General features: G+C 33.6%; 1 protein-coding gene across 6 annotated transcripts in view; it reads right to left on the minus strand.

The window, feature by feature from the left end:
- SWT1 (SWT1 RNA endoribonuclease homolog) overlaps nucleotides 1-22,903 on the minus strand; it is a 110,066-nt gene that overhangs the window by 77,902 nt on the left and 9,261 nt on the right. For all 6 annotated transcript variants that reach the window (XR_009052776.1, XR_009052775.1, XM_057728720.1 and 3 more), the window contains exons 5-10: nucleotides 19,786-20,524; nucleotides 15,820-15,879; nucleotides 14,439-14,568; nucleotides 13,392-13,493; nucleotides 12,429-12,617; nucleotides 6,774-6,867 (exon numbers count right to left, since the gene is read on the minus strand). Coding sequence is in view for 4 of the 6 variants with exons in the window: in XM_057728720.1 (XP_057584703.1) it covers nucleotides 6,774-6,867; nucleotides 12,429-12,617; nucleotides 13,392-13,493; nucleotides 14,439-14,568; nucleotides 15,820-15,879; nucleotides 19,786-20,524 (1,314 nt within the window). In the remaining 2 variants the exon portion in view is untranslated. The remainder of the gene's footprint in view (nucleotides 1-6,773; nucleotides 6,868-12,428; nucleotides 12,618-13,391; nucleotides 13,494-14,438; nucleotides 14,569-15,819; nucleotides 15,880-19,785; nucleotides 20,525-22,903) is intronic.

Consider the following 22,903-nt stretch of genomic DNA (forward strand, 5'->3'; position numbering starts at 1 on the left):
CCTATGGGATGCAGCAAAAGCAGTTCTAAGAGGGATGTTGATAGCAATACAGTCCTACCTTAAGAAACAAGAAAATTATCAAATAAACAACCTAACCTTACACCGAAAACAATTAGAAAAAGAAGAACAAAGAAACCCCAAAGCGAGCAGAGGGAAAGAAATCATAAAGATCAGAGCAAAAATAAATGAAAAAGAAAGGAAGGAAGCAATAGCAAAAATTAATAAAACAAAAAACTGGTTCTTTGAGAAGATTAACAAAATTCATAAACCATTAGCCACGCTCATCAAGAAAAAAAGGGAGAAGATGCAAATCAACAGAATTAGAAATGAAAAAGGAGAAGTAACAACTGACACCTCAGAAATACAAAAGATCATGAGAGACTATTACAAGTGACTATATGCCAATCAATTTGATAACCTGGAAGAAATGGATACATTCTTAGAAAAATACAATCTTCCAAGACTGAACCAGGAAGAAATAGAACATATGAACAGACCAATCACAAGTACAGAAATTGAGGCAGTGATTAAAAATCTCCCAACACACAAAAGCCCAGGACCAGATGGATTCACAGGCGAATTCTATCAAACATTTCAAGAAGAGCTAACACCTATCCTTCTCAAACTCTTCCAAAATATTGCAGAAGGCAGAACACTCCCAAACTCATTCTACGAGGCCACCATCACCCTGATACCAAAACCAGGCAAAGATGTCACAAAAAAAGAAAACTACAGACCAATATCACTGATGAATATAGATGCAAAAATCCTCAACAAAATACTAGCTAACAGACTCCAACAGCACATTAAAAAAATCATACACCATGATCAACTGGGGTTTATCCCTGGGATGCAAGGATTCTTCAATATATGCAAATCAATCAACATGATACATCATATCAACAAATTGAAGGATAAAAACCATATGATCTCAATAGATGCAGAAAAAGCTTCTGACAAAGTTCAACATCCATTTATGATAAAAGCTCCCCAGAAAATGGGCATAGAAGGAAATTACCTCAACATAATAAAAGCCATATATGAGAAACCAAAAGCCAACATTGTTCTCAATGGGGAAAAACTGAAAGCATTCCCTCTAAGAACAGGAACAAGACAAGGGTGTCCACTCTCACCATTATTATTCAACATAGTTTTGGAAGTTTTAGCCACAGCAATCAGAGAAGAAAAAGAAATCAAAGGAATCCAAATTGGAAAAGAAGAAGTAAAATTGTCACTCTTTGCAGGTGACATGATATTATATATAGAAAACCCTAAAGACTCTACCAGAAAACTGCTAGCACTAATTGATGAGTTTAATAAAATAGCAGGATACAAAATAAATGCACAGAAATCTCTTGCATTCCTATACACTAACAATGGAAGAGCAGAAAGAGAAATTAAGGAAACTCTCCCATTCACCATTGCAACCAAAAGAATCAAATACCTAGGACTAAACCTGCCTAAGGAGGCAAAAGATCTGTATGCAGAAAACTTTAAGACATTGATGAAAGAAATCAAAGATGACACAAACAGATGGAGGGATATACCATGTTCCTGGATTGGAAGAATCAACATCGTGAAAATGACTGTACTACCCAAAGCAATTTACAGATTCAATGCAATCCCGATCAAATTACCAATGGCATTTTTCACAGAACTAGAGCAAGAAATCTTACGATTTGTATGGAAACGCAAAAGACCCCGAATAGCCAAAGCAATCTTGAGAAGGAAAAATGGAGTTGGTGGAATCAGGCTTCCTGACTTCAAACTACACTACAAGGCCATAGTGATCAAGACAGTATGGTACTGGCACAAAAATAGAAGGGAAGATCAATGGAATAGAATAGAGAACTCAGAAGTAAGCCCAAACACATATGGGCACCTTATCTTTGACAAAGGAGGCACAAATATACAATGGAAAAAAGACAGCCTCTTCAATAAGTGGTGCTGGGAAAATTGGACAGCAATATGTAAAAGAATGAAATTAGAACACTTTCTAACACCATACACAAAAATACACTCCAAATGGATTAAAGACCTAAATGGAAGACCAGACACTATAAAACTCCTAGAGGAAAACATAGGCAGAACCCTCTATGACATCCATCAAAGCAAGATCCTTTTTGACCCACCTCCTAGAATCATGGAAAGAAAATCAAGAATAAACAAATGGGACCTCATGAAACTTAAAAGCTTTTGCACAGCGAAAGAAACCATAAACAAGACTAGAAGGCAACCCTCAGAATGGGAAAAAATAGTTGCCTATGAAACAACGGACAAAGGATTAACCTCCAAAATATACAAGCAGCTCATGCAGCTTAATACCAAAAAAGCAAATAACCCAATCCACAAATGGGCAGAAGACTGAAACAGACATTTCTCCAAAGAAGACATACAGATGGCCAACAAACACATGAAAAGATGCTCAACATCACTAATCATCAGAGAAATGCAAGTCAAAGCCACAATGAGGTATCACCTCACACCAATCAGAATGGCCATCATCACAAAATCTGGAAACAACAAATGCTGGAGAGGGTGTGGAGAAAAGGGACCTCTCCTGCACTGTTGGTGGGAATGTAAGTTGGTACAGCCACTATGGAAAACAGTTTGGAGGTTCCTTAAAAAACTACAAATAGAACTACCACATGATCCAGTAATCCCACTACTGGGCATATACCCAAAGAAAACCATAATCCCAAAAGAAACATGTACCATAATGTTTATTGCAGCACTATTTACAACAGCCAGGACATGGAAGCAACTGAAATGCCCATCAACAAATGAATGGATAAAGAAGATGTGGCATATATATACAATGGAATATTACTCAGCTATAAAAAGGGATGAGATGGAGCTATATGTGATGAGGTGGATAGACCTAGAAGTCTGTCATACAGAGTGAAGTAAGTCAGAAAGAGAAAGACAAATATTGTATGCTAACTCACATATACAGAATCTAAAAATGGTACTGATGAACTCAGTGACAAGAACAAGGACGCAGATGCAGAGAATGGACTGGAGAACTCGAGGTTTGGGGGGGGTGGGGGGTGAAGGGGAAGCTGAAATGAAGCAAGAGAGTAGCACAGACATATATATAGTACCAACTGTAAAAGAGATAGCCAGTGGGAAGTTGTTGTATAACAAAGGGAGTCCAACTTGAGGATGGAAGATGCCTTGGAGGATTGGGATGGGGAGGGTGGGGGGGAGTTGAGGAAGGGTGGGGGGGGAGTTGAGGGAGGGAGGGAATACGGGGATATGTGTATAAAGACAGATGATTGAACTTGGTGTTCCCCCCGGAAAATAATAAATAAATAAATAAATAAAATTTAAAAACAAAACAAACAAAAAAAACCACTAAGGTTACCACTGACATGTTTTTTCAAAAAGGTAAAAAGTCAATAATGGAGATAAAATGGCACCACAATTAATCCAAGAAAAAAAAAAAGAAAAAGGAAAAGGAAGAAAACAATAGCTGAACAAATAGAAAATAATTAGCAAAATGATAGATTCTGATCCAAGTAATTAAATGTGAATAGTAGAAACATCAATTAAAATGACAGAAATTGTCAGAATGCAAGAAAGAAAAGTACCAACTATATGCTATCCACAAAATACTTTAATATAAAGACAAAGATAGGTTAAAAGTAAACGGATGAAAAAGATATACAATATAAATACTAAGCAAACAAAACCGGAGTAGTAATATTAATAATGGAAACTTCAGAACTAGGAATATTATCAGTAACAAAGAGAGACATTATAGAATGAGAAAGGTGTCAATTCTCCAAGAAGACAATCCTAAATGTGTATACCTCTGACTACAGAGCTTCATAATACATGAAGTAAAACAAAGAGAATGGAAAGGAGAAGTAAACAAATCCACAATTACAGTTGGGGATTTCAATACTCCTCTCTCAGTAATCATAGAACAAGCAGACAGATAATTAGTAAGGTTACAGAAAACACAAACAATACTATCAACAAATTTGATCTATTTGAAGTTTATGGAATACTCTACCTGCAAGAGCAGAATACATTCTTCTTTAGTGCACATAAAATATTCACCAAGGTAGACCTTATTCTTGGCCATAAAACAAAGTTTAACAAATTTAAAAGAAAAGAAATCATATAAATTATGTTCTCAAGTCATAACATAATTAAAATACAAATCAATAACGAAAGATAACTGGAAAATTTGAAAATACCTGGAATTAATTGCAACAAATATGTAAATAACCTATGGGTCAAAAAGGAAATCATAAGGGATATTATAAAGTATTTATTTATTTTTCATAAGGGAAATTATGAAGTTTTTGTTTCTATTTTTTTTTTTTGCCAAGCCACATGGCTTGCAGTATCTTAGTTCCCCAACCAGAGATAGAACCCAGGCCCCAGCAGTGAAAGTGCTGAGTCCTAACCACTGGACAGCCAGGGAATTGCTGAATATTATAAAATATATTAAATTGAATGAAAATAAAACTACAACATTATCAAAATTTGTGGAATGCAGCTAAAGCAGTGTTTAAAGGGAGATTACAGCAATCTCAAATAAGTGATCTAAGTTTCCGCCTTAAGAAACTAGTTAGGAAAAGAGCACAAAAGAGGCATGAGATTATTTTCAGGGGTAATGGAAGTATTCTATGTATCAAGAGGGATGTGGGCTACCCCAGGGTATCCACTGTCAACGCTGTATAGTTAAGATTTGGGCATTTTTATATTATACATTTTTCCTCAAAATAAAAACAACTGTATAAAAATAATCACATAGGAGGACAGGGAGTAGAAGTTAGGTAATAGAAGAATGGTAGAATCTTGTTGTAACTGAGTACTTAGGAGTTTATTAACTCTTCTTCACTTTGAAAGTTGTTTAAATTCTTCATAACAAAACTTTTTAAAACTTAAAAATACCATTATTACTTTTTGAAAAATAAATGAAGGAGAGCAAGTATGGAAGTAGAGAGCTTATTGGGTCTTAGAGCAGAAAAGAAAAGGAAAAATAACATCACTTGACAGGATGGTGTCAGAGTAGATAAAGAAGACCATACTAGACCTGCTATTTGACTGGATACAGATTATGAAGGAAAGGCAGGAATCAGAAATGACTCCTAGGTTTCTGGCTTTAGCAAATGGGTGGAATATGGCACTTTCTATTCAGATGGAGAAGAGTTTAGAAGGTAGGATCAGGAGTTCATTTTTGGGGATGCCTATGAGACATCCAAACAGAGATATCGAATAATCAGATGAATATACTAGTCCAGAGTTTAGGAGATGTGGGCTGGAGATATTAACTGGGGGTGGCTGACCCATACTCGGGATTGTGAACGTGAGTAAAGCACTTAGAATGAGGTACAGTAGGTAGCATTTATAGAAGGGCTCTCCTATCACTGTTATTACTAATATTAACTATCACCATCATCTTCCATTTAAGTGATATAAATGTATCCTCACACTAAGTGTGTGTGACTCAGTATGCAATAAAGTATGATTATCACACTTTATAGGAAAAAATAAAAATAAAAATCAGGCTCACCTGGAACATGACAATGTCAGGATTAAAAGTAAAGTCTGACTACAAATTTTCATTTCACTAAAAACTGTTACATCTGTTAATTCCAAAACAGTGACTGCAGAAATAATGAAGAATTGATAAAAATCTCACCAACTTAATTTTCATTCTAGGTTGAACTAAAAAAATAACAATTATATAAAAATTATCTCTCAATTTTAGTTTATCTCAAGTTCAAAATGATTAATGTATTACTAATTCTATCTCAGCCTTCAGCAAACTCCAAGATGATATATTATGTCCTAGATTAAAAAATAATTTGAAACTAGTGATAGAAATCTCTAATATTTCCTTTAATATCAAAAAAAAAAAAATTATCTTTGAACACAGCTAAAATGATAACTGACCAAGCCCCCTTACAAGAAAAATCTTCAGGCTATTCATTTCTATAAACACTCCATTCCAGAGAACTTAAACATTATCATGAAACTGTGAAAACTCCATTTTGCTGTGAACACAATTCAGACTAAAACTGCAAATTAAAATTGTTCTTAGTTCCTTTAGAATCTTTTCTCATACATGATGAATACAATTTTGCTTAACATTATGTTACTTTTATCTTAGAACTAAGTTATGAATACATTAGTTGGGAATGGAGGAATGGAATGAGGAAAGAAGAAGGAGGAAAAAACTCTTACTGAGATAATTTTATGTACTAGGCACTCTTCTAAGTCATATATAAATTTTTTCCTGACTAAATACTCGCAATAACCTCATAAAGGCAAGTATATTATTCTCCCTATATTTTACACAAGGAAACATCAAGCAGCTTTCCAATGTCACAAAGCTGGTAAGTGGTAGATCTAAAATTCCAACTCTAACACTATCACAGGCATCAAGGATATAACTGCAACATAAATTAGCCTTTCCCCACAAGTTAATTAATTAATTAACCCTCCTGCCTCATGACCAAAAATATCATATTTTTATTCTAACTATTTTATTGTGATATTGACTTTCTCCTGCTTTTTCAAAAGTTTTCTGAATATCATATAACAAGTTGAAACTTCATGAGACTCAAATCTCATTCTTCTATAGTTTGCACATTAGAAGAATGTGAGATAGAATATTGAATATACTTACTGGCAGATTTAGAAAATTATGCATGTTTTTTATCCTTGGTATGGTGGACACTGTGATTTTTAAAAATTCTTTAATATAAGTTGCTATTTTTAAAAAAGAGTAAAATGATCATGAAACTCACGTGCACAAAATAACAAGAGAACAAGGGAATAATTCTTGGTACTGAAGACAGCATTTTAATACACGATCATCATTGTTCTCATCACTCAATCCATCTGCAAATTTAGCAAAAGTGACAATCAATAAGCACACTAAAAATCTGGGAACTGTATGAATAATCTACTCCATATTTACAAATCAAATCATCAAGAGGAAGGAAACTTTTTAAATAAGAAGAGGAAGGTAAGACACAGCAAAAACAATGCCTTCAAAATTCTGGATCTAGAATTCAGGCAACATATAGTTGTGGGTTTAATAAACTGATTAGTTTACTACTAACATGGAAAAGGATATGCATATTAATAAGCCCAAAGGAAAAAATTTCATCAGTAAGTTAAATGCCATACTAGAAACCAAAAGCTGTCAATTCAAGTCTCACTTCAGTCACTTAGTGACTTAATTTAAGTAAATTATATGATTATATCATGCTTAAAATTATCTCAACTTAAAAGAGGACTGTAAAATAATGAGAAATTGTTGTGCCAGCAACAGAACCACTTTCATGCGTCTGCTTTTTCTTAACCTCTAAGCAATAACATTTAGAGAGAGATGTACAGGAGAAGGCAATATAGGGGCTAGGCAGAGAATACAAAGAGTAATTTCTAACGAATGTTAATGTGTCTGACAGTGTCCTCTGGCATTCTCCAACCCTTAAAGCACGTAGTAAGTTTGGTTTTTGAGTGCGTGTGTGTGTGAGAATAATGTAATGTGTAGAAACAGGACCAAAGACAGCAATTCTTATAAGTCCTTACACTACCTGCCTCAGAACTCCCTGGGATACTCATCCAGACCCATTTCTGGATAAGAATGTTTGGAGCCTGGACCCAAAGATTGATTTAAGCCCTTGGTGAGTCTCTTATACATTGAAATTCAAGATGTACTGGCCAGTGAGCCTCAACTTTGTTCCCAGACTATAACTTTTTTCCCCTTCAACTTTTAGCCTATATTACTTAGTCCTCTAAACTTTCAAATTAGAAAATTCATTCATGCATGCAATAATTATTTATATAGGGTCTAACCTGCACCAGGGCCCTATGCTACGTAATTTGACATTCAAAAGACAAGCTCTTTGCGGGGTCTCACAATCTCAAGGTGAAGTCTAGACAGAACTCAACTCATCTCACAGCATAAGCCTTAGGAAGATGTGATTCAGTTCCTTTAATTAGGCAACCAGCAAGCCAGACAGACATATATTACAGCAACCAATTTTCTTTCTTTCAGCTCACAGAGTAAATACCACAACAATGCAAAATGGGCAGCTCAAAAATCACTGGTTAACTTTAGCAACTCAACTTGACCAACAAAAGGATGTTTAAAGGGTAGAGCACACTGGTCTAAAGGTATCAAAAGTTCAAGATTACCTGTTCTGTTACTTTTTCTAGGATACATGGGCCTGGAAGACACACCTAAAACTACAAGAATATTCATGAAATACTTGGGGTTTGAATCCCTGCTTTCCCACATACTGGACATGTAATAATGGACAAACTGCTTAACTAGGATGATTAAATGAGAAAATTTACATGAAACACTTGGCCCAATTTATGGTTATATCAAGTGTTCCTTAAGAGTATATGTTTATTACTTGGAACTCAGCTTAAATGGCACTTCAACAGCAATGACCTCTACTCATATTCAACACCAAAATAAATTCTGTATAAATTATAGTTAATACGACTTTTAACATTTAGTAGAATTAAAGCTTCTCAACAGTAGGCCTTGTATGTCTCATTCACTGCTGCAGCCTCAACACTTAGAAGTCTGGTATAAATATTTGGCAAATAAATGATTCAACAAAAATATAATAAAATAAAATATAAAAATGATGGAACAAATGTCTTGTGTGGGAGGTGTCAGATAACTTCACTTTTTGCCTTTAATTATTTTTACCTAATTATAAAAATAAAATAATTATAGAAAATCTTGAAAATTCAGATAATATTAAGAAAATTAACTCATAATTTCATCAGCTCAATATAACCAATATTCACCATCTATAAGTATATATGCATAATCTAAGAAATTTCAGATTATACATCATATTCCTTTAAATCCTATTTTTGTTTTTTGTTCTTTTTGCAAGTTAAAGTGAGTCCATTAGTGACAGTCCTAATCTAATAGGACTGATATTCTTATTAAAAAGGGGAAATTTGGAGACAGACACTAGGAGAGAGAGAAGACAGTGTGAAGAAGAGGAAGAAGATGGCCATCTACAAAACAAGAGCAGTTTGGAACAGATCTTTCTCTCACAGCCCTGTTGACACCTTGATTTTAGACTTCTAGCCTTCAGAACTGAGACAAATTTCTAGGTGGTTTTTTGTATCATTTTTTTAGATTCCATTACATAAGTGATGTCATATGATGTTTGTCTTTCTCTGTCTGTCTTAATCTAAGAAATCTGGGATTGCACTTTATATTCTTTTAAATCCTATTTTAATATCACAAGTCATCAACATTTTTCAAAATATAATATTCTCTCATATGGCTATAGCATTATATGTAACTTCTCCAATTGTTAGACATATTGCTTCCAGTTTTTGGCTGTACAAATCATGCTGTGATGAACATTATTTATATAAATCACTGTGAGCATCTCTGATTATTTCCTTAGAATAATTTCTAGAAACAGAACCATCTCTTTTGGCTTAATATATGCTGATAAATTGCTCTCCTGAAAAGTTACTAACTCACATTCCCAATGCACTGAGCTTTGTGTTCCTAAAAAGTGTTGGGAAGTAGTATCTTTCTAAACTTAGAAGCAGTAAAAAACAAACAAACAAAAAAGAAGGAAAAAGTAAAAGATATAAACTAAAACTTTTTACACATAAGAAGTTAACAATACTAAAAACAGCAAACAGACAGGAAAATATCTGCCTTGAACAAAGGGCTTACCAGTTGTATTTCTTTTTTTGTGAATTACCTATTAATAATCTATGTCCAGGATTTTTAGGTTTTCTAATCAGTCTGTCATGTAAGAGGACACAAAAGAATTATCGCCTCTTCCAGACCATAAACCATTAAGTACTTTAATACATTACCTCAACCAATCTTCATAACCATTTTTTCAGCCAAAGGTTATTTCCCCCATTTCATTTACTCAGTTTCTTCACCTTTAACTTCACTAGGTCAGCTTATAAACCCAGGTAAATTAGATTTCAAATCCTATTTTCTTCTCACCATGATGCATACCATGTCAAATAAATATAATTTTGAAAAGAGTAAGGACAATGCTAAAATTATGGTCAACTAAGGCTATTTTAACATGGACTATCTGCACTCAATTTGTGGCATTTTTCTTCTTTTAATGGAAAATGCTTGTCTAAAAAAATACACTGTTATAAAACTCAAAGATTACATAAAAGAAAACAATACAGCAAGATAAGCAACTATTAGAGTTAGTGGCAAATTTGCTTGACAGATGTAAAGTGTAATTAAAGATTGTTTCGTTCTTGCTTTTCTCCAAACAAGTACTTTAATTTCACTCAATAATCCTTAATTTTTTTCATAAGAATTTCAATTTATCATTAGAATACAAAATATAATTTTATTATGATAAAAATGACTAAGGATATTGCTAAAGGATATTATAAAATCATTATCGACAGAATAAATGTATTGAGTACATTAGATTTTATATAAAGAATGTTTTAAATAATCAGTTTGACAGATAATGATACAGTGAAACACATAAAGGATTTACCTGACAGATAACTACACAAATAATCTATCTACAACCTTATAACTAAAAGTGCAATTTAACAAAACTAAGATCAAATAATACCAATTTAAGCATTAAAGTGAAATATGGATTTCAAGGAAGACCCAGAAATTGAAGCAGCACAGAAGTTTGAGACCACTACTATGATTTATCCTCCTTAATAATCCAAAAACCATAGACTGAAGAAGTCAAAGTATCAAAAAAGCACACAAAAATGGAAAAGTCAAAAGAAACATAAGTATCTATAAATAATAAATGTGGCCAAAATATTCTAAAATTAGCTCTTCTAAAGTCTCAAAGTTAATCTATCGAAGGAATAGATATTCCATCTAGGACAAGTTCTTAACATCTCCATGCCTCAATTTCCTTATCAATAAAATGCATCTAATAAGAATATCTTCCACAAGTACTGTAAGGTTTGAATGAGAAATTAGCTGTAAAGCAATTAGAAAAGGGTCTGAAGAATAATGGCCATATAAGTGTCGTCTATTAGTATTATCATCTATACAATTATATAATAAAATACAATTTGTGTCAACTAACAGAGCAAAAAAATAAATGATTAAGAGTAAAAAAAATTCCCACCTCTTCTTAAGGATTGGGGCTTTACTGAAATGATGGTTTAGATCAGAGGTTTTATTAATTGCATGGCTGTTTTTTTAAAAAGTCCTATCTGTTGGCAATACATACCAAAGTACTACAGGAGTTCCAGGAGTTGGGGGAGAAGGGGAAAAGGAAATGAGAGAATAAACAAGAATTACAAAATGTTGAGAATCACTGAAAATGAGTGAAAGGTACATAGGGATTCATTATATTATTCTACCTACTTCTGCATTTGAAGGTTTTCATAATGAAAAGTTAAAAAGAAAAAAAAGACCATCTAAGGCATTCAGTTTAATATAATGTGTTTAAACATTTTAATATTTTCTTAACTCTAATAAGTGATTTTTTTAGTGGTTTCCTTCAAAAGCTCTTAAATATCACATGATGTTCCTAGTCAAAATGCATAAGCATTGTATTTGGAATACACTAAGCTAATAAATATTTGTAAAAGGAATAAATAAGGGAATTAATGGTAGAGGCCCCTTTTCTTCAAAGATTTAAGACTAAACAGCTGTGCCAAAAGCCTTCTCAGTGTTAATATGATTAGATTCATCTTAGGATGAATTCTTTCATATCTTATGGTGAATGTGGATACAGTAGACATAACATAAATCCATGATATTTAAAATAATATAAATCTAGAGATACAAATAATTCTGAGTTAGGAAGAAAAATTTTTAAAGAATGAAATATATCCTCTAAATGTACATATAAACTCCACTGAGACAACTGTGTTGCTTTACACACCGATCTTTTTTCAAACAGTCGAAAACATGAAGAACATACTTAGGTTCTAAGACTAATTTTTAAATGACTAAAACAAAACAAAACAAAAAACCTAATACGGAAAAAAAATCAGGAGAAAATCTATAGATCTCTATTTTAAAAATACCTCCTTATTACAGTAGGTTCTGACAAACCAGAAGAAAACAATGCCTGACTCTGCATTATATCAACTGCATGCATAGATCACTTACTGGCCTCCTTACTCAACATGGTATTTTAAAAAAAGAATCCAAAGTACTAAAACATAGATAGCTATGCATACAGAACTATACAGTCACTTTCTGTGAAATACAGACATAACCTAAGAAGGTCTAGGAGAAGCAGAAAAATAAAAATTAAAGACCTCCAATCCAAGCCTAATAAAATACCCCAAAGCATCACTATGCCCTGCCATTTCACATTGTGATACTGATAATTTTTTTTTTAAAGTTTTGCACCATTTCCCTTCAATAATGAATCAGCATCCAAACGAATCTTAATCAGGAAGCACCCTGAGAGAAAAATACTTACAAAATTTTTGAGATGCAAGTTGTATTGACTGACCCCACAGCTTTCTGTCTTGACTTTTGAGACTGTCATTGATGAAATGAACTGCAGGTATAGCTTTGTGCTGGGCATATTTCAGTAATTTTCCTGCCTTCATACGATCCAGCTCTTGCACAACCACCCAGGGAATTATTAACACAAGTCTGTCGAAGCCTAAAAAATAAAAAGATTTCTTAGAAGTCAACAAATACTTACTGAGCTACTAAATCAAACTGCTATAGGAGAATTAAAAGCCTTGAAGAAATTCACAATCTAAATGAAGACATAATACATAAAAATAGGAACTAAAAACAGATATCTGTCAAGAGAATGTTACAAAGATAAATACTACTGGAGGGCTTCTTAGGTGGCGCAGTGGTTAAGCATCCACCGGCCAATTCAGGGGACACGGGTTCGATCCCTGCTCCAGGAAGATCCCACATGCCACGGAGCAACTAAGCCCATGTGCCACAACTATTGAGCCTGTGCTCTAGAGCCCATGAGCCACAACTATTGAGCCCATGTGCTGCAACTACTGAAGCCCACGCATCTAGAGCCCGTGCTCTGCAACAAGAGAAGCCATGGCAATGAGGAGCCTGCACACCACAACGAAGAGTAGCTCCCACTCACCGCAACTAAAGAAAACCTGCGCACAGCAAAAAAGAGAGACCCAACACAGCCAATAAAAATAAACAAATGAATTAAAAAAAAATTCTTTAATAAAAAAAATACTACTGGAGATCAAAGAAGAGTAAGTTTAGAAGCTAGCTTAACCTGTAAAGGCTCTTTTTTTTTTTTAACTTAAGCTGATATGCCATATATATATATATATGTGTTTAATAGCATATCCAAATGGAAATAACGTTGGGGGGGATCCCCCATCACAATTAATATAAAGTATCAACTCAAATAAGAAAATCAGAATCAATAAAAATGTTTCATAAATACCTGGGATTTCTGTTGTCTTCAAAATTCGAACAAATTTGAGATGATTCATCAGAATATTTGTGTCAATAACAATCAAAAGCTTTTTGTCTGAAACAGTATTTGCTAGGGAAAAAGAACAAAGTGAGGATTTCATTTGATAACATTTGATAACAGACTTGTACAACTAAAATTTGATATCATAGAACTTTAAGAGCATTCTTGAGAAGGCAGTCCTTTAGACAACAAAAACAAAGATAAATTTACTGCAATTCTTAAGGGAAAGAACAGTAATCAGTGTTTAATTATCCACCAGTAGAATACTGTATATTGCTTATGGGTGGATTTTAAATCATAAATTAACTTGTACCAGCAGTAACTATATTGCCAAACCCCGTACTCTATCACTGCTGGTTATGTATTTAGGAATGATAAGTTAATTTTCATGTACTCTGAAATACAATTGAAAAGACAAATATGTGTAAAAGAAAGAAAATAGTCATAGGGTCATGTGAGGAACAGGTAAGTTGCTGCACAGGAAAACAATAAATAGAAAAATGCAATGTGAATGTAATGTAGTATTACTATTTTTATAAATACAATTCAAAACAGTATATTATATTAACATATTTTAGAAAATATCTATCATTACCTTCTCCAAGGATTAAGAATAATCACAAGTTTACAATATAAATAAGAAATCCATGAATATAATACCTTTGAGCAATTTGCATTATTTCTGATCAGTGCTTTACAAAGCTGAAACTGTTAAGAGTTATGAATAAGAGCAAGAATAAAAGACAACTCATAACTCTGATTACTGCCGCTTGGCAAAAACAAAATGAGAAAATACATTTTACTGCCTAATAATGTTAGATATATAAAGCAAATGATGATAGGACAAATCTTAGACCAGATTCCTGTAGCTAAAAGAAACATACCATACTTTATTATTTCAAATGAGCATATTTTAACATTTTTCCTCTAAATATTATAAAAATTGAATGTTGGCACATATTCTTAAGAAAACATAGGAGATCATAAACACTGTCATATACATATAGGGTATACCAGAAGAGGAATGTACATCATCTTCCACCAAGTCAATCTCCATACTCATTAACTCTCCAGAAGGTGGAACCACAGCTAAATCCACACTTTTTCCCACACGTGCAGCATGAAGCTCTTCTACTATCTGCATCTAAATTGCAAAAGACCCACAGTAAAATATTTTCAATTATTTTCTCTGCAGGTTAATAAGAGAAGAAAGCAATTAATTCTTAATTAATTCACTTAATATGAGGTAGTTTGTGAAAAGGAAAAAAATTACAAAAATATGAAAGCCACATGATAAAAGAATACAGATTTATAACTATACACAAGGTTTCTAATATAGCTCTGCTCTTCTTGCCTTATTATTTCTACAACCTTAGGCAAGCAAATTATTTAACAACCATGGGTCTCAGTTTATCTACACAATAGGAATGTTAAATACCTGTATCCTTTTAGTATTTTTTGTAAGGATTAAATGAAATAATGTGAAGAACCTCACACAGGGCCTAGTATATAAAAAACTTCCAAATTAAGTTAATTCTCATTCCCATTCTCAATTCAAAGTACTTTAGGAACCAAATATGTTTTTATCTGGATGATGAGCACTCTTCCTAAGATTTCTAAGATTGTTTATGAACCACCAAAAACTGAAATCCATATCTTAATACCCTTCTCACTTTAGGGAAGTAGCTCCCTGATGTATTCTGATGCAAAGAAATCAAAGTATAATTTAACTTTAGAGTAGAGGTGAGAAATCTTTCTTCTGTTAAGGGGCATTGACCCAAAAGACACAAATGTATAACTGACTGTCACAAATAAAAAGCAATCAATATGGTTTTAAAGTCTCCTTTAGAGAGAAAAACACCAAGTGTTCTATGAGTCTAATTTTAATTTAGAAGCAGGGAACATACAATTGAATGCAATAATTCCATGAGGTTCAACCAGGAGCGTCTAGCTGAGAAATCAAGCAACAAGCAAAAAATAAATGTAATAAATACATATGTGCTCTCATTTTCACTCAACATTTTAATCATTGCTAATTAGAAAAATGAGGCAAAACAGGTTAATATCGTACTGCATTCTGGCAAGTTGAGGCATAAGCGTGCAAAAACATAACATTAAATTCTAATTCACATCACTTGTGAGCCATAGGCTCCATGGTCTTTATTCAAGACAAATTAGAGCTTATTAGAAAAAAAGGCCAAAAGGTGACTGAGTAAATGTAAATACTTTTCCAAATAGTTTTTCATGACTCCATAAAAACTTACATATTGAATTAAGTGGAGACATCACTGTTATTTTCACACTATCAAGGTTTTTATAGTCATTTTTTATTAAAATAGGAACCCTTTGACTTAATATCCTTAAAATATTCAAAGTAAATAAATAAATCAGTAACCTCTTGATCTGTATCCTGAATACTTTCAAGTGACACTGAAGAACATGGTGCTTCAAAACTCTGAAATGAAAAGTAATTTTGTTAGTTAAGAAGCATATACCAAGGGTAAGGTTTTTCAACCTTGTCACTACTGACATTTGGGATCAGATAATTCTTTCTTTCGGCAGCTGTCCTATGCATTGTAGGATGTTTAGAAGTGTCTCTTCCCTCTATCTCCTCCCAACCTTGACAGTCAAAAATGTCTCCATCTCTTTGCCCAAGCAATTTCAGTGGAGTAACAGAGACAAAATCTGATTGTAAATGAAGTTGAAGAGAAAAGGATTTATACTTAAGTTTAAATACAAGTAAACTATGTTTCGGGGTGTGCAAACTTTTTTATAGTCACAACAAAAAGAAAAACAATAAACTGAACAAAAAAAAAATCTCCAACAAGTCAGTTGCCAAATGCTCCCTAAGAGGCAAAACTGCCCCCAGAGGAAAAATTGCTCCTAGAATAGAAAAGCCTCATTCTAGTAAGTTATAAAACATGGTTGAAATTCTTCAGGGTTTACTCATTCATATATATACATTCCTAAAAATACTCATATTCTAAGAATAAAACATGTCACCCTAAGAAACAGAAACAACTATGGGAAAGGTAAAAAGAGCTGGCCTTCGGTGGTGGGAAATTTTTATCCAGGACTAAAGGAGCCATTTCTAAAAGTGACATGACAAATAACAAAGGGGACTTAAAAATCATTATATGGCTGAGGGGGAAAAGCTGAAAAATGTTATCATTTATGTGTGTTTTATTTTTTGTCTCCTAGCAGATTGAAAATCTCTAATTTCAATTTTTCACTGGCACTTTAGGTGAATGGATGAGACTTACCCGACCCTACATACAGGTGACAGGGAACTCAGCAAAAGCCACTACTAAACCAAATCATCTACTAAGAATTCTCCAAGATAACACCAAACTCACATATATTTTACAAAAGCCTGCATATAAATTACAGACCCTCTTTAAACAAATGTATCATGTGTTGCTTTACTGGGAATTCAGCTTCTACCCTAACTTTCCAACATCAATCTTCACATGATACAACACCACATAAATCACACGTGTAGGCCCATTATAGCTTTACTCTTTCGTGACCCTGAGTTTTATAATGTCTTCACCTCATTTCAAATCTCACTAGATCTTTAGGTTCTCTTCAGCTAAGGAGTGCTAACCAAGCTAGAGATTATTACAGGACTTCCTGCAACTCCTGACCTTTGAAGCCTTTTCACTCTTTTACTACTACCCTTCACTCTCTTTGAACACAGGTCACTTTCAGTGATTTCAATAAATTTTCTGTCACCTCCAAATCCAGAAAAGTTCATGTCAGTTGTCCCAGAAAACCTCCTCCTTGTTATAAAAGAAAGTCTTGGTGGGCATTTAATTTAACTGTTTGCCTCCCCCTACCACGCTTTATTAAATACATGGACTGGAATAAAGCCTTTCCTAGAGATGACAAAAGGTAATAACAATAATGACGGTATAAATGATTTTACCTGCTGGAGTGATTCCAAACTAAAAACCTGATTATACTGCTTCCCTGATTACATTTCAACAGCTCTGTACTATCTACAAGGTTTAAAAAACAATCTTTCCCATGAGAGAGAAAGTAATCCATTGTCTGGACCCTGGCTTCCTCTCCAACTTCCTCTTCTATAGATTCTCTACACATCTCAAGTCAAAATGAACAGCTTAAGTGCCTACATATGCTCCTGCCATGCAATTTCACAACTCTGGGCCATTACACAACTGGTACTCTCCCCTGGCAGGACAACACTTCTATATTTGCTCTAGACATTTTTCAATACCAAGCTTAAGACTCTCCACTTTAATGAGCCCTTCCTTAACTCACTCCCAAATTTATACTAACACCAGCCAAATTCTTAGGGCTCTAATATTTATTTCATTGTATTTGCAATTCTATTTACTAATCTACCTCCCTGGGAACTTCCTGAGGGTAAAAAGCATCTTATTCATCTCTAAATCCCTAGAACCTAATACCTAATAGGTACCTTTAATTAATGTCTGATAAACTGATGAATTTCTGCCCCACACTCATAAGAATTAAGAGGGATACTGTTGGGGCTTCCTAGGTGGCGCAGTGGTTAAGAATCCACCTGACAATGCAGAGGTCACGGGTTCGATCCCAGCTCCAGGAAAATCCCACATGCCGCGGAGCAACTAAGCCCGTGTGCCAAAAAAAAAAAAAAAAAAAAAAGAGGGATACTGTTTATAAAAGTGGCCTATAAACCGTAAATCTCTAGAATATTAGTTGGCAATTGTGAGGGGAGGGTGCAGACTGAGAAGAGTCTGTATCAAAGAATTATAAAACTTAAGGAACAAAAGAAGCCACTTTCTCCTAGGAAAGCACAACAGGATTACTAAATCCAGAAAATACACTTATTTCTTTGTAAAGTACACTCATTATTTTAGGAAGAAATTATCTATTGAGGAATTTATGAGGGAAACAAAACAAACATAATATTAAGATGGTTAGCTGCTGTCAATAATATGCTGACGATAATATATTTACTTGCTGCTCCTGGGTCTAAATGACTCTGAGTCAGATTAAGACTGCTATCAAAGGAATATAAAGAGTTTTAATTCCAATAATGGAAAAGTAATCATGCAAAAACTGCTTCCCCTACAACTCAATATTCACGCTATGTACCTCTTTTGGTTTGTGCAGTAATTCTACACAGAGAGCAAAAAAATCTATAAGATGCAGTGCAGGGATTTCTCATACTGTTCCTTAGATATACAGCACAAGGGGAACACCAATGATAGAAAAATGTTCAGTAAACACACTGGAAAATTCAGATTCCTTTCTTGCATTCTACTCTAGGGAACTAGTTCTACAACACAAGAAGAAAATTAGAGCTTTCCTTTAAGAAAGCAATAAAAAGAACAAACTCAATTCTTTCCTTCTTTGGACCCCTTCAAGTTCAGTGAACAAAGAGATCTCTCTCTCAAGCTCTTATGGCCTCCCTAGTTACAATCCCTCCATTTCTCAAAGGAAGTACCTTATAGTACACTCTGTAGTCTTGATTTCTAAAATTAGGTAGGTTCCACCACTGCTGTTTATAAGCAGTCTCTAAATTTCAGAACTTCAGAAGTTCTGAAGTTCCAAAGTTCTAAAAGTTCTCTTAAAGGTATCAATAAATAACTTTGCCATAGAAACAAGGCTGTAGCAATTACGTTCTCAAATTAGCACACAAATGCTGGCTTATTACATAATTTAGAAGCAAATAAAGATATGCCAAGGTTTTTAGCCCGGATCTCTGTACACATAGTTCCCTTTGCCTGGAACATCCCTGCTTCTCCCATCTCACTCCACCTTGTCTTCACTTGAATAACTCCTATTCAATCTTTAGTTCTCAGTTTACATGTTATCCCCTCCAGTAAACCTTCCTGAACTAATCCCTCCATGATGCACCAAGGCCATGTTAATCCCCTCTTGTGTGTTCCCATATTAGATGATAATTATTCATCAGACTTGAGGTGGTTGTTTCTGTGTCTCCTCATGTAAGTAGGTCTCTGAAAACAGAGACTGCGATTGTGGTGTCTGGCATACAGGGCACTCAAAAAATAATTTTGTTAAAGGAACAGCTATTTGGGATATTAACCCCTGGATGTTCTACAGTACCTGGAGTTAGAGAAGAGCCTAAGACTGTCACAGTGCTTTTCTGATAGGACTAGCTATAACTGCTTCTCTCTATATTTTTACACATTCCCTTCTATTTTGGATTCTCGATGCTTGCCAGGATAGTTTCCTAAGGAAGTTGGAATTAACGGGGTAGAATAAAAGAACCAACACATCCTCCTGACTAAATAGAATCAGCCCTCTCTGATCATTATAATAGAAACAACTCAAACCTAACTGCATTAAACTCTTTGCTAAAGCCTATATTCATTTTGCACTACCTTACCTGGGTTAGCTTTTCACTAGAACTTGAATCATTACTTCCTTGATGCTCATGATATTTTCCTTCCCACTCAGGAACAGTCTGCTTATACACGGAATCTGAAAATAAATGTTCACTTCTGTGCCCTGTCAAATTTAATGAAACCTGGGAGCCTTCCAAGCATTCTTTTTTCTTCTGCTTAGTCTTTAACTTGTTAGAATCTAAACTGAAGACATTTTCTTCTGCAAGCTTCTGGAGGGTTTCACGGGATTTTACTGGGATTTTGAAACTGATCTTTCTTCTTCTAGATTCGAGGGGTTCCTTAATTATCTTGTTAGAACTATAATCCTGAGAAAATTGGATTCTCTTGCATTTCTCCAAAACATATTTTTCAGAACTGTCTCTAAATTTATTGTACCTTTCTTTCTTGAGTTCCTTCATCTTCTCCCTTTGAGCAAGTAAATGAGGCCATTTTTTTTCACTTGCCTGGCCTTCAGCTTTAGGTTTCACATCTTTGGCAATCTTAGGACTGCTAAAGTTTTTAATTTCATGGTCCAGCTTACTCTTAACATTTGTCAATTTAATATCTTTAACTTTAAAATCTACACATTTACTTATATCTTTTTTAGTTCCATTTGAAGAAGGACTCTGTGAAATACTCTGATTATCATTTGAATATGATGTTTCTTGGAGTTTAGCAAGTCCTTGGGATGAAGAACTGATTTTTGGTCTCTTTCTTGGAGTGTCAGTTTCTACATTCAGTCTGTAAAGCAGCACAGAAAACTAGGTTACATTACAAGTATACATGATAATACATACTATTGCACTGTATCATTTTAGTTAGGAAATGAAAGAAGTGGCCTGATAAGAACTTCATAAAAAGTAAGAAATGGTTACATTAAGAATGAAGTGGAAAGGATTACTCAACAAATGGTACTGGAATAACTGGTTTGCTATTTGGAAAAAAAACAAATGTACAGCTTTATATAATACCAGATGGCATAATTCCAAACAGATTAAACATTTAAGTGCAAAATTATTATTATTTCCATAACTGCTATACTTCATATTAAATACTTAAAAACCATAAGGAAAGAAGGGAATATTTATCTGATTTCTTAATAGAAAACTTCCTAAACTTAATAGTAGTGGGAAAAACCACAAAGTAAATGACTATTTACTTTAAAACTGTAACATATTGGAAAATAATAAAATAAAAATAAATAAAATTAAAACTGGGAAATGGTATTTACTACATATGTGACAGCTTATTAGCTTTAATAAATAAAAAGTTCATCAAAAAGTACTCAGACTCTAGAATAAGACATAAACAGAAAACTAATGAAAGAGAACAAAGGAATGGCTTATAAACATTTTGGAGGGAAATGTTTGACTTCCCTAGTAGTCACAGACATGCTAATTATAACATCATTTTTGTCTATCAAATTAGCAAAGAGTTTTAAATAACATTAAATACCAGCAAAAAAATTGTAAAATGGATACTCTCATATGTCACTAGTGGAAATGCAAAATGATATAACACTTCCACAAAGGAATTTGACAATATAATTAAGAATTCTAAAAATGTTCTTATCCTTTGACTTCTCAGTAATTCCCACTTTAGGAATCTATACCAAGGAGAAAAAGAATCAGAAATGAACTAAAAAATAATAATAACAAGATATTCAATGCAGGGTTATTTACAACAGCAAAAAATCAGGTACAAGGTAAATGCTAAAATTTTTGAAATGACTAAAAAAGTCATTCTATTGAATACAGTAGAGTATTACAGTCATTTCAAATGATGTTCATGAAAAGTTTTCAATGACATAACAAAACATATTGACATAATATTAAACAGAAAATAAATAGAGCACAAATTTGTATACATAATGTGGTCTCAACAGTTTAAATAAGTGTAGTAAAAAACCCAGAAAGAAATGTGCTAAAATGTTAGAAGCAGCAATAGCTAGAGGTGATAATATTTTTCTGCTTAATAAAATTAGATATTACTTTGTAGTCAGAAAGAAAGGGGAAAAGAATTTGATGAACCACAATTCATTAATTTTTATCAGTAAATCCTTAAGTGCTTTTAAGTGTCTGTCATACTGCTGGGCACTGGGAGGTAGTGGAGGACATATCAAATACAGTCCTTACCCCCAATTAATTTACTGCCCAGCAGGGGAGAAAGAGATGGTAAATAAGTGACTTCTCAAATAATTACTTATGCAAGAGCAAACTATAAACATCTCAGAGTTTCTATGGGAGTTTCATCTGAGTCTTCATCAGGTTTTACTTTGCTCTTTCTACAAAGAGACTACCTACCATTATTTATCTGTAAATAAGTAGCAATAAAAGAAAATTTTAATAGCACCCTGCTTGACATTTAATAGTATATCATGTAAGACATCAACTATATTAAAGAAAAATCAGGAAAACAACAAAAGAAAAATTTTAACAGTACCTTGTAGTTTTCTGAGCATTTTAAAATTCCTATTTTATTTGTTCTTCACAACAGCCCTGTGATGCATATTTCATAGCAATCTATGACCATATGGTCCACACGGTCATAATTAATAAAAACTCAGATTTAAAATATCTTTTAAAAGACCAACAAATTTAAATCTTAAAATCACCTCTTATCAACTAGTTTTGCAAAATGCTATATTGTGATAATGCTGTTGTATATCTGCAACCCAAAATACTAAAGTTCTGAGATCTTATTAGACATGTTAGACATATAGCAAATACTTATTTTTTATGAATGACTTAGTATAAAAACAATATTCAGCTTCAGCTGAATATCACATCACCATCCTCGATTGAACTCTTGTGATACAAGAATAAATGTGAAATCTTGCCCAAATTTTAATTATTATAATTAGATTATTTTAAAATTTAGTAACCAAGGTTTTATTTTTATTTTTTTGGCCGAGCCACGCAGCATGCAAGATCTTAGTTCCTTGACCAGGGACAAGGAATTGAACCCATGCCCCCTGCAGTGGAAGCACGCAGTCTTAACTACTCGACCGCCATGGGAAGTCCCAAAATTTAATAACCAAGGTTTTAAAACATGATATACTGCAAGAAAAATAATTGTTCAACATTACCAGCTGCTAGATTATTCCATTGGCCATCATAA

This window comes from Hippopotamus amphibius, chromosome 3 (genome assembly GCF_030028045.1).
Source record: "Hippopotamus amphibius kiboko isolate mHipAmp2 chromosome 3, mHipAmp2.hap2, whole genome shotgun sequence".
Classification (NCBI taxonomy): domain Eukaryota; kingdom Metazoa; phylum Chordata; class Mammalia; order Artiodactyla; family Hippopotamidae; genus Hippopotamus; species Hippopotamus amphibius.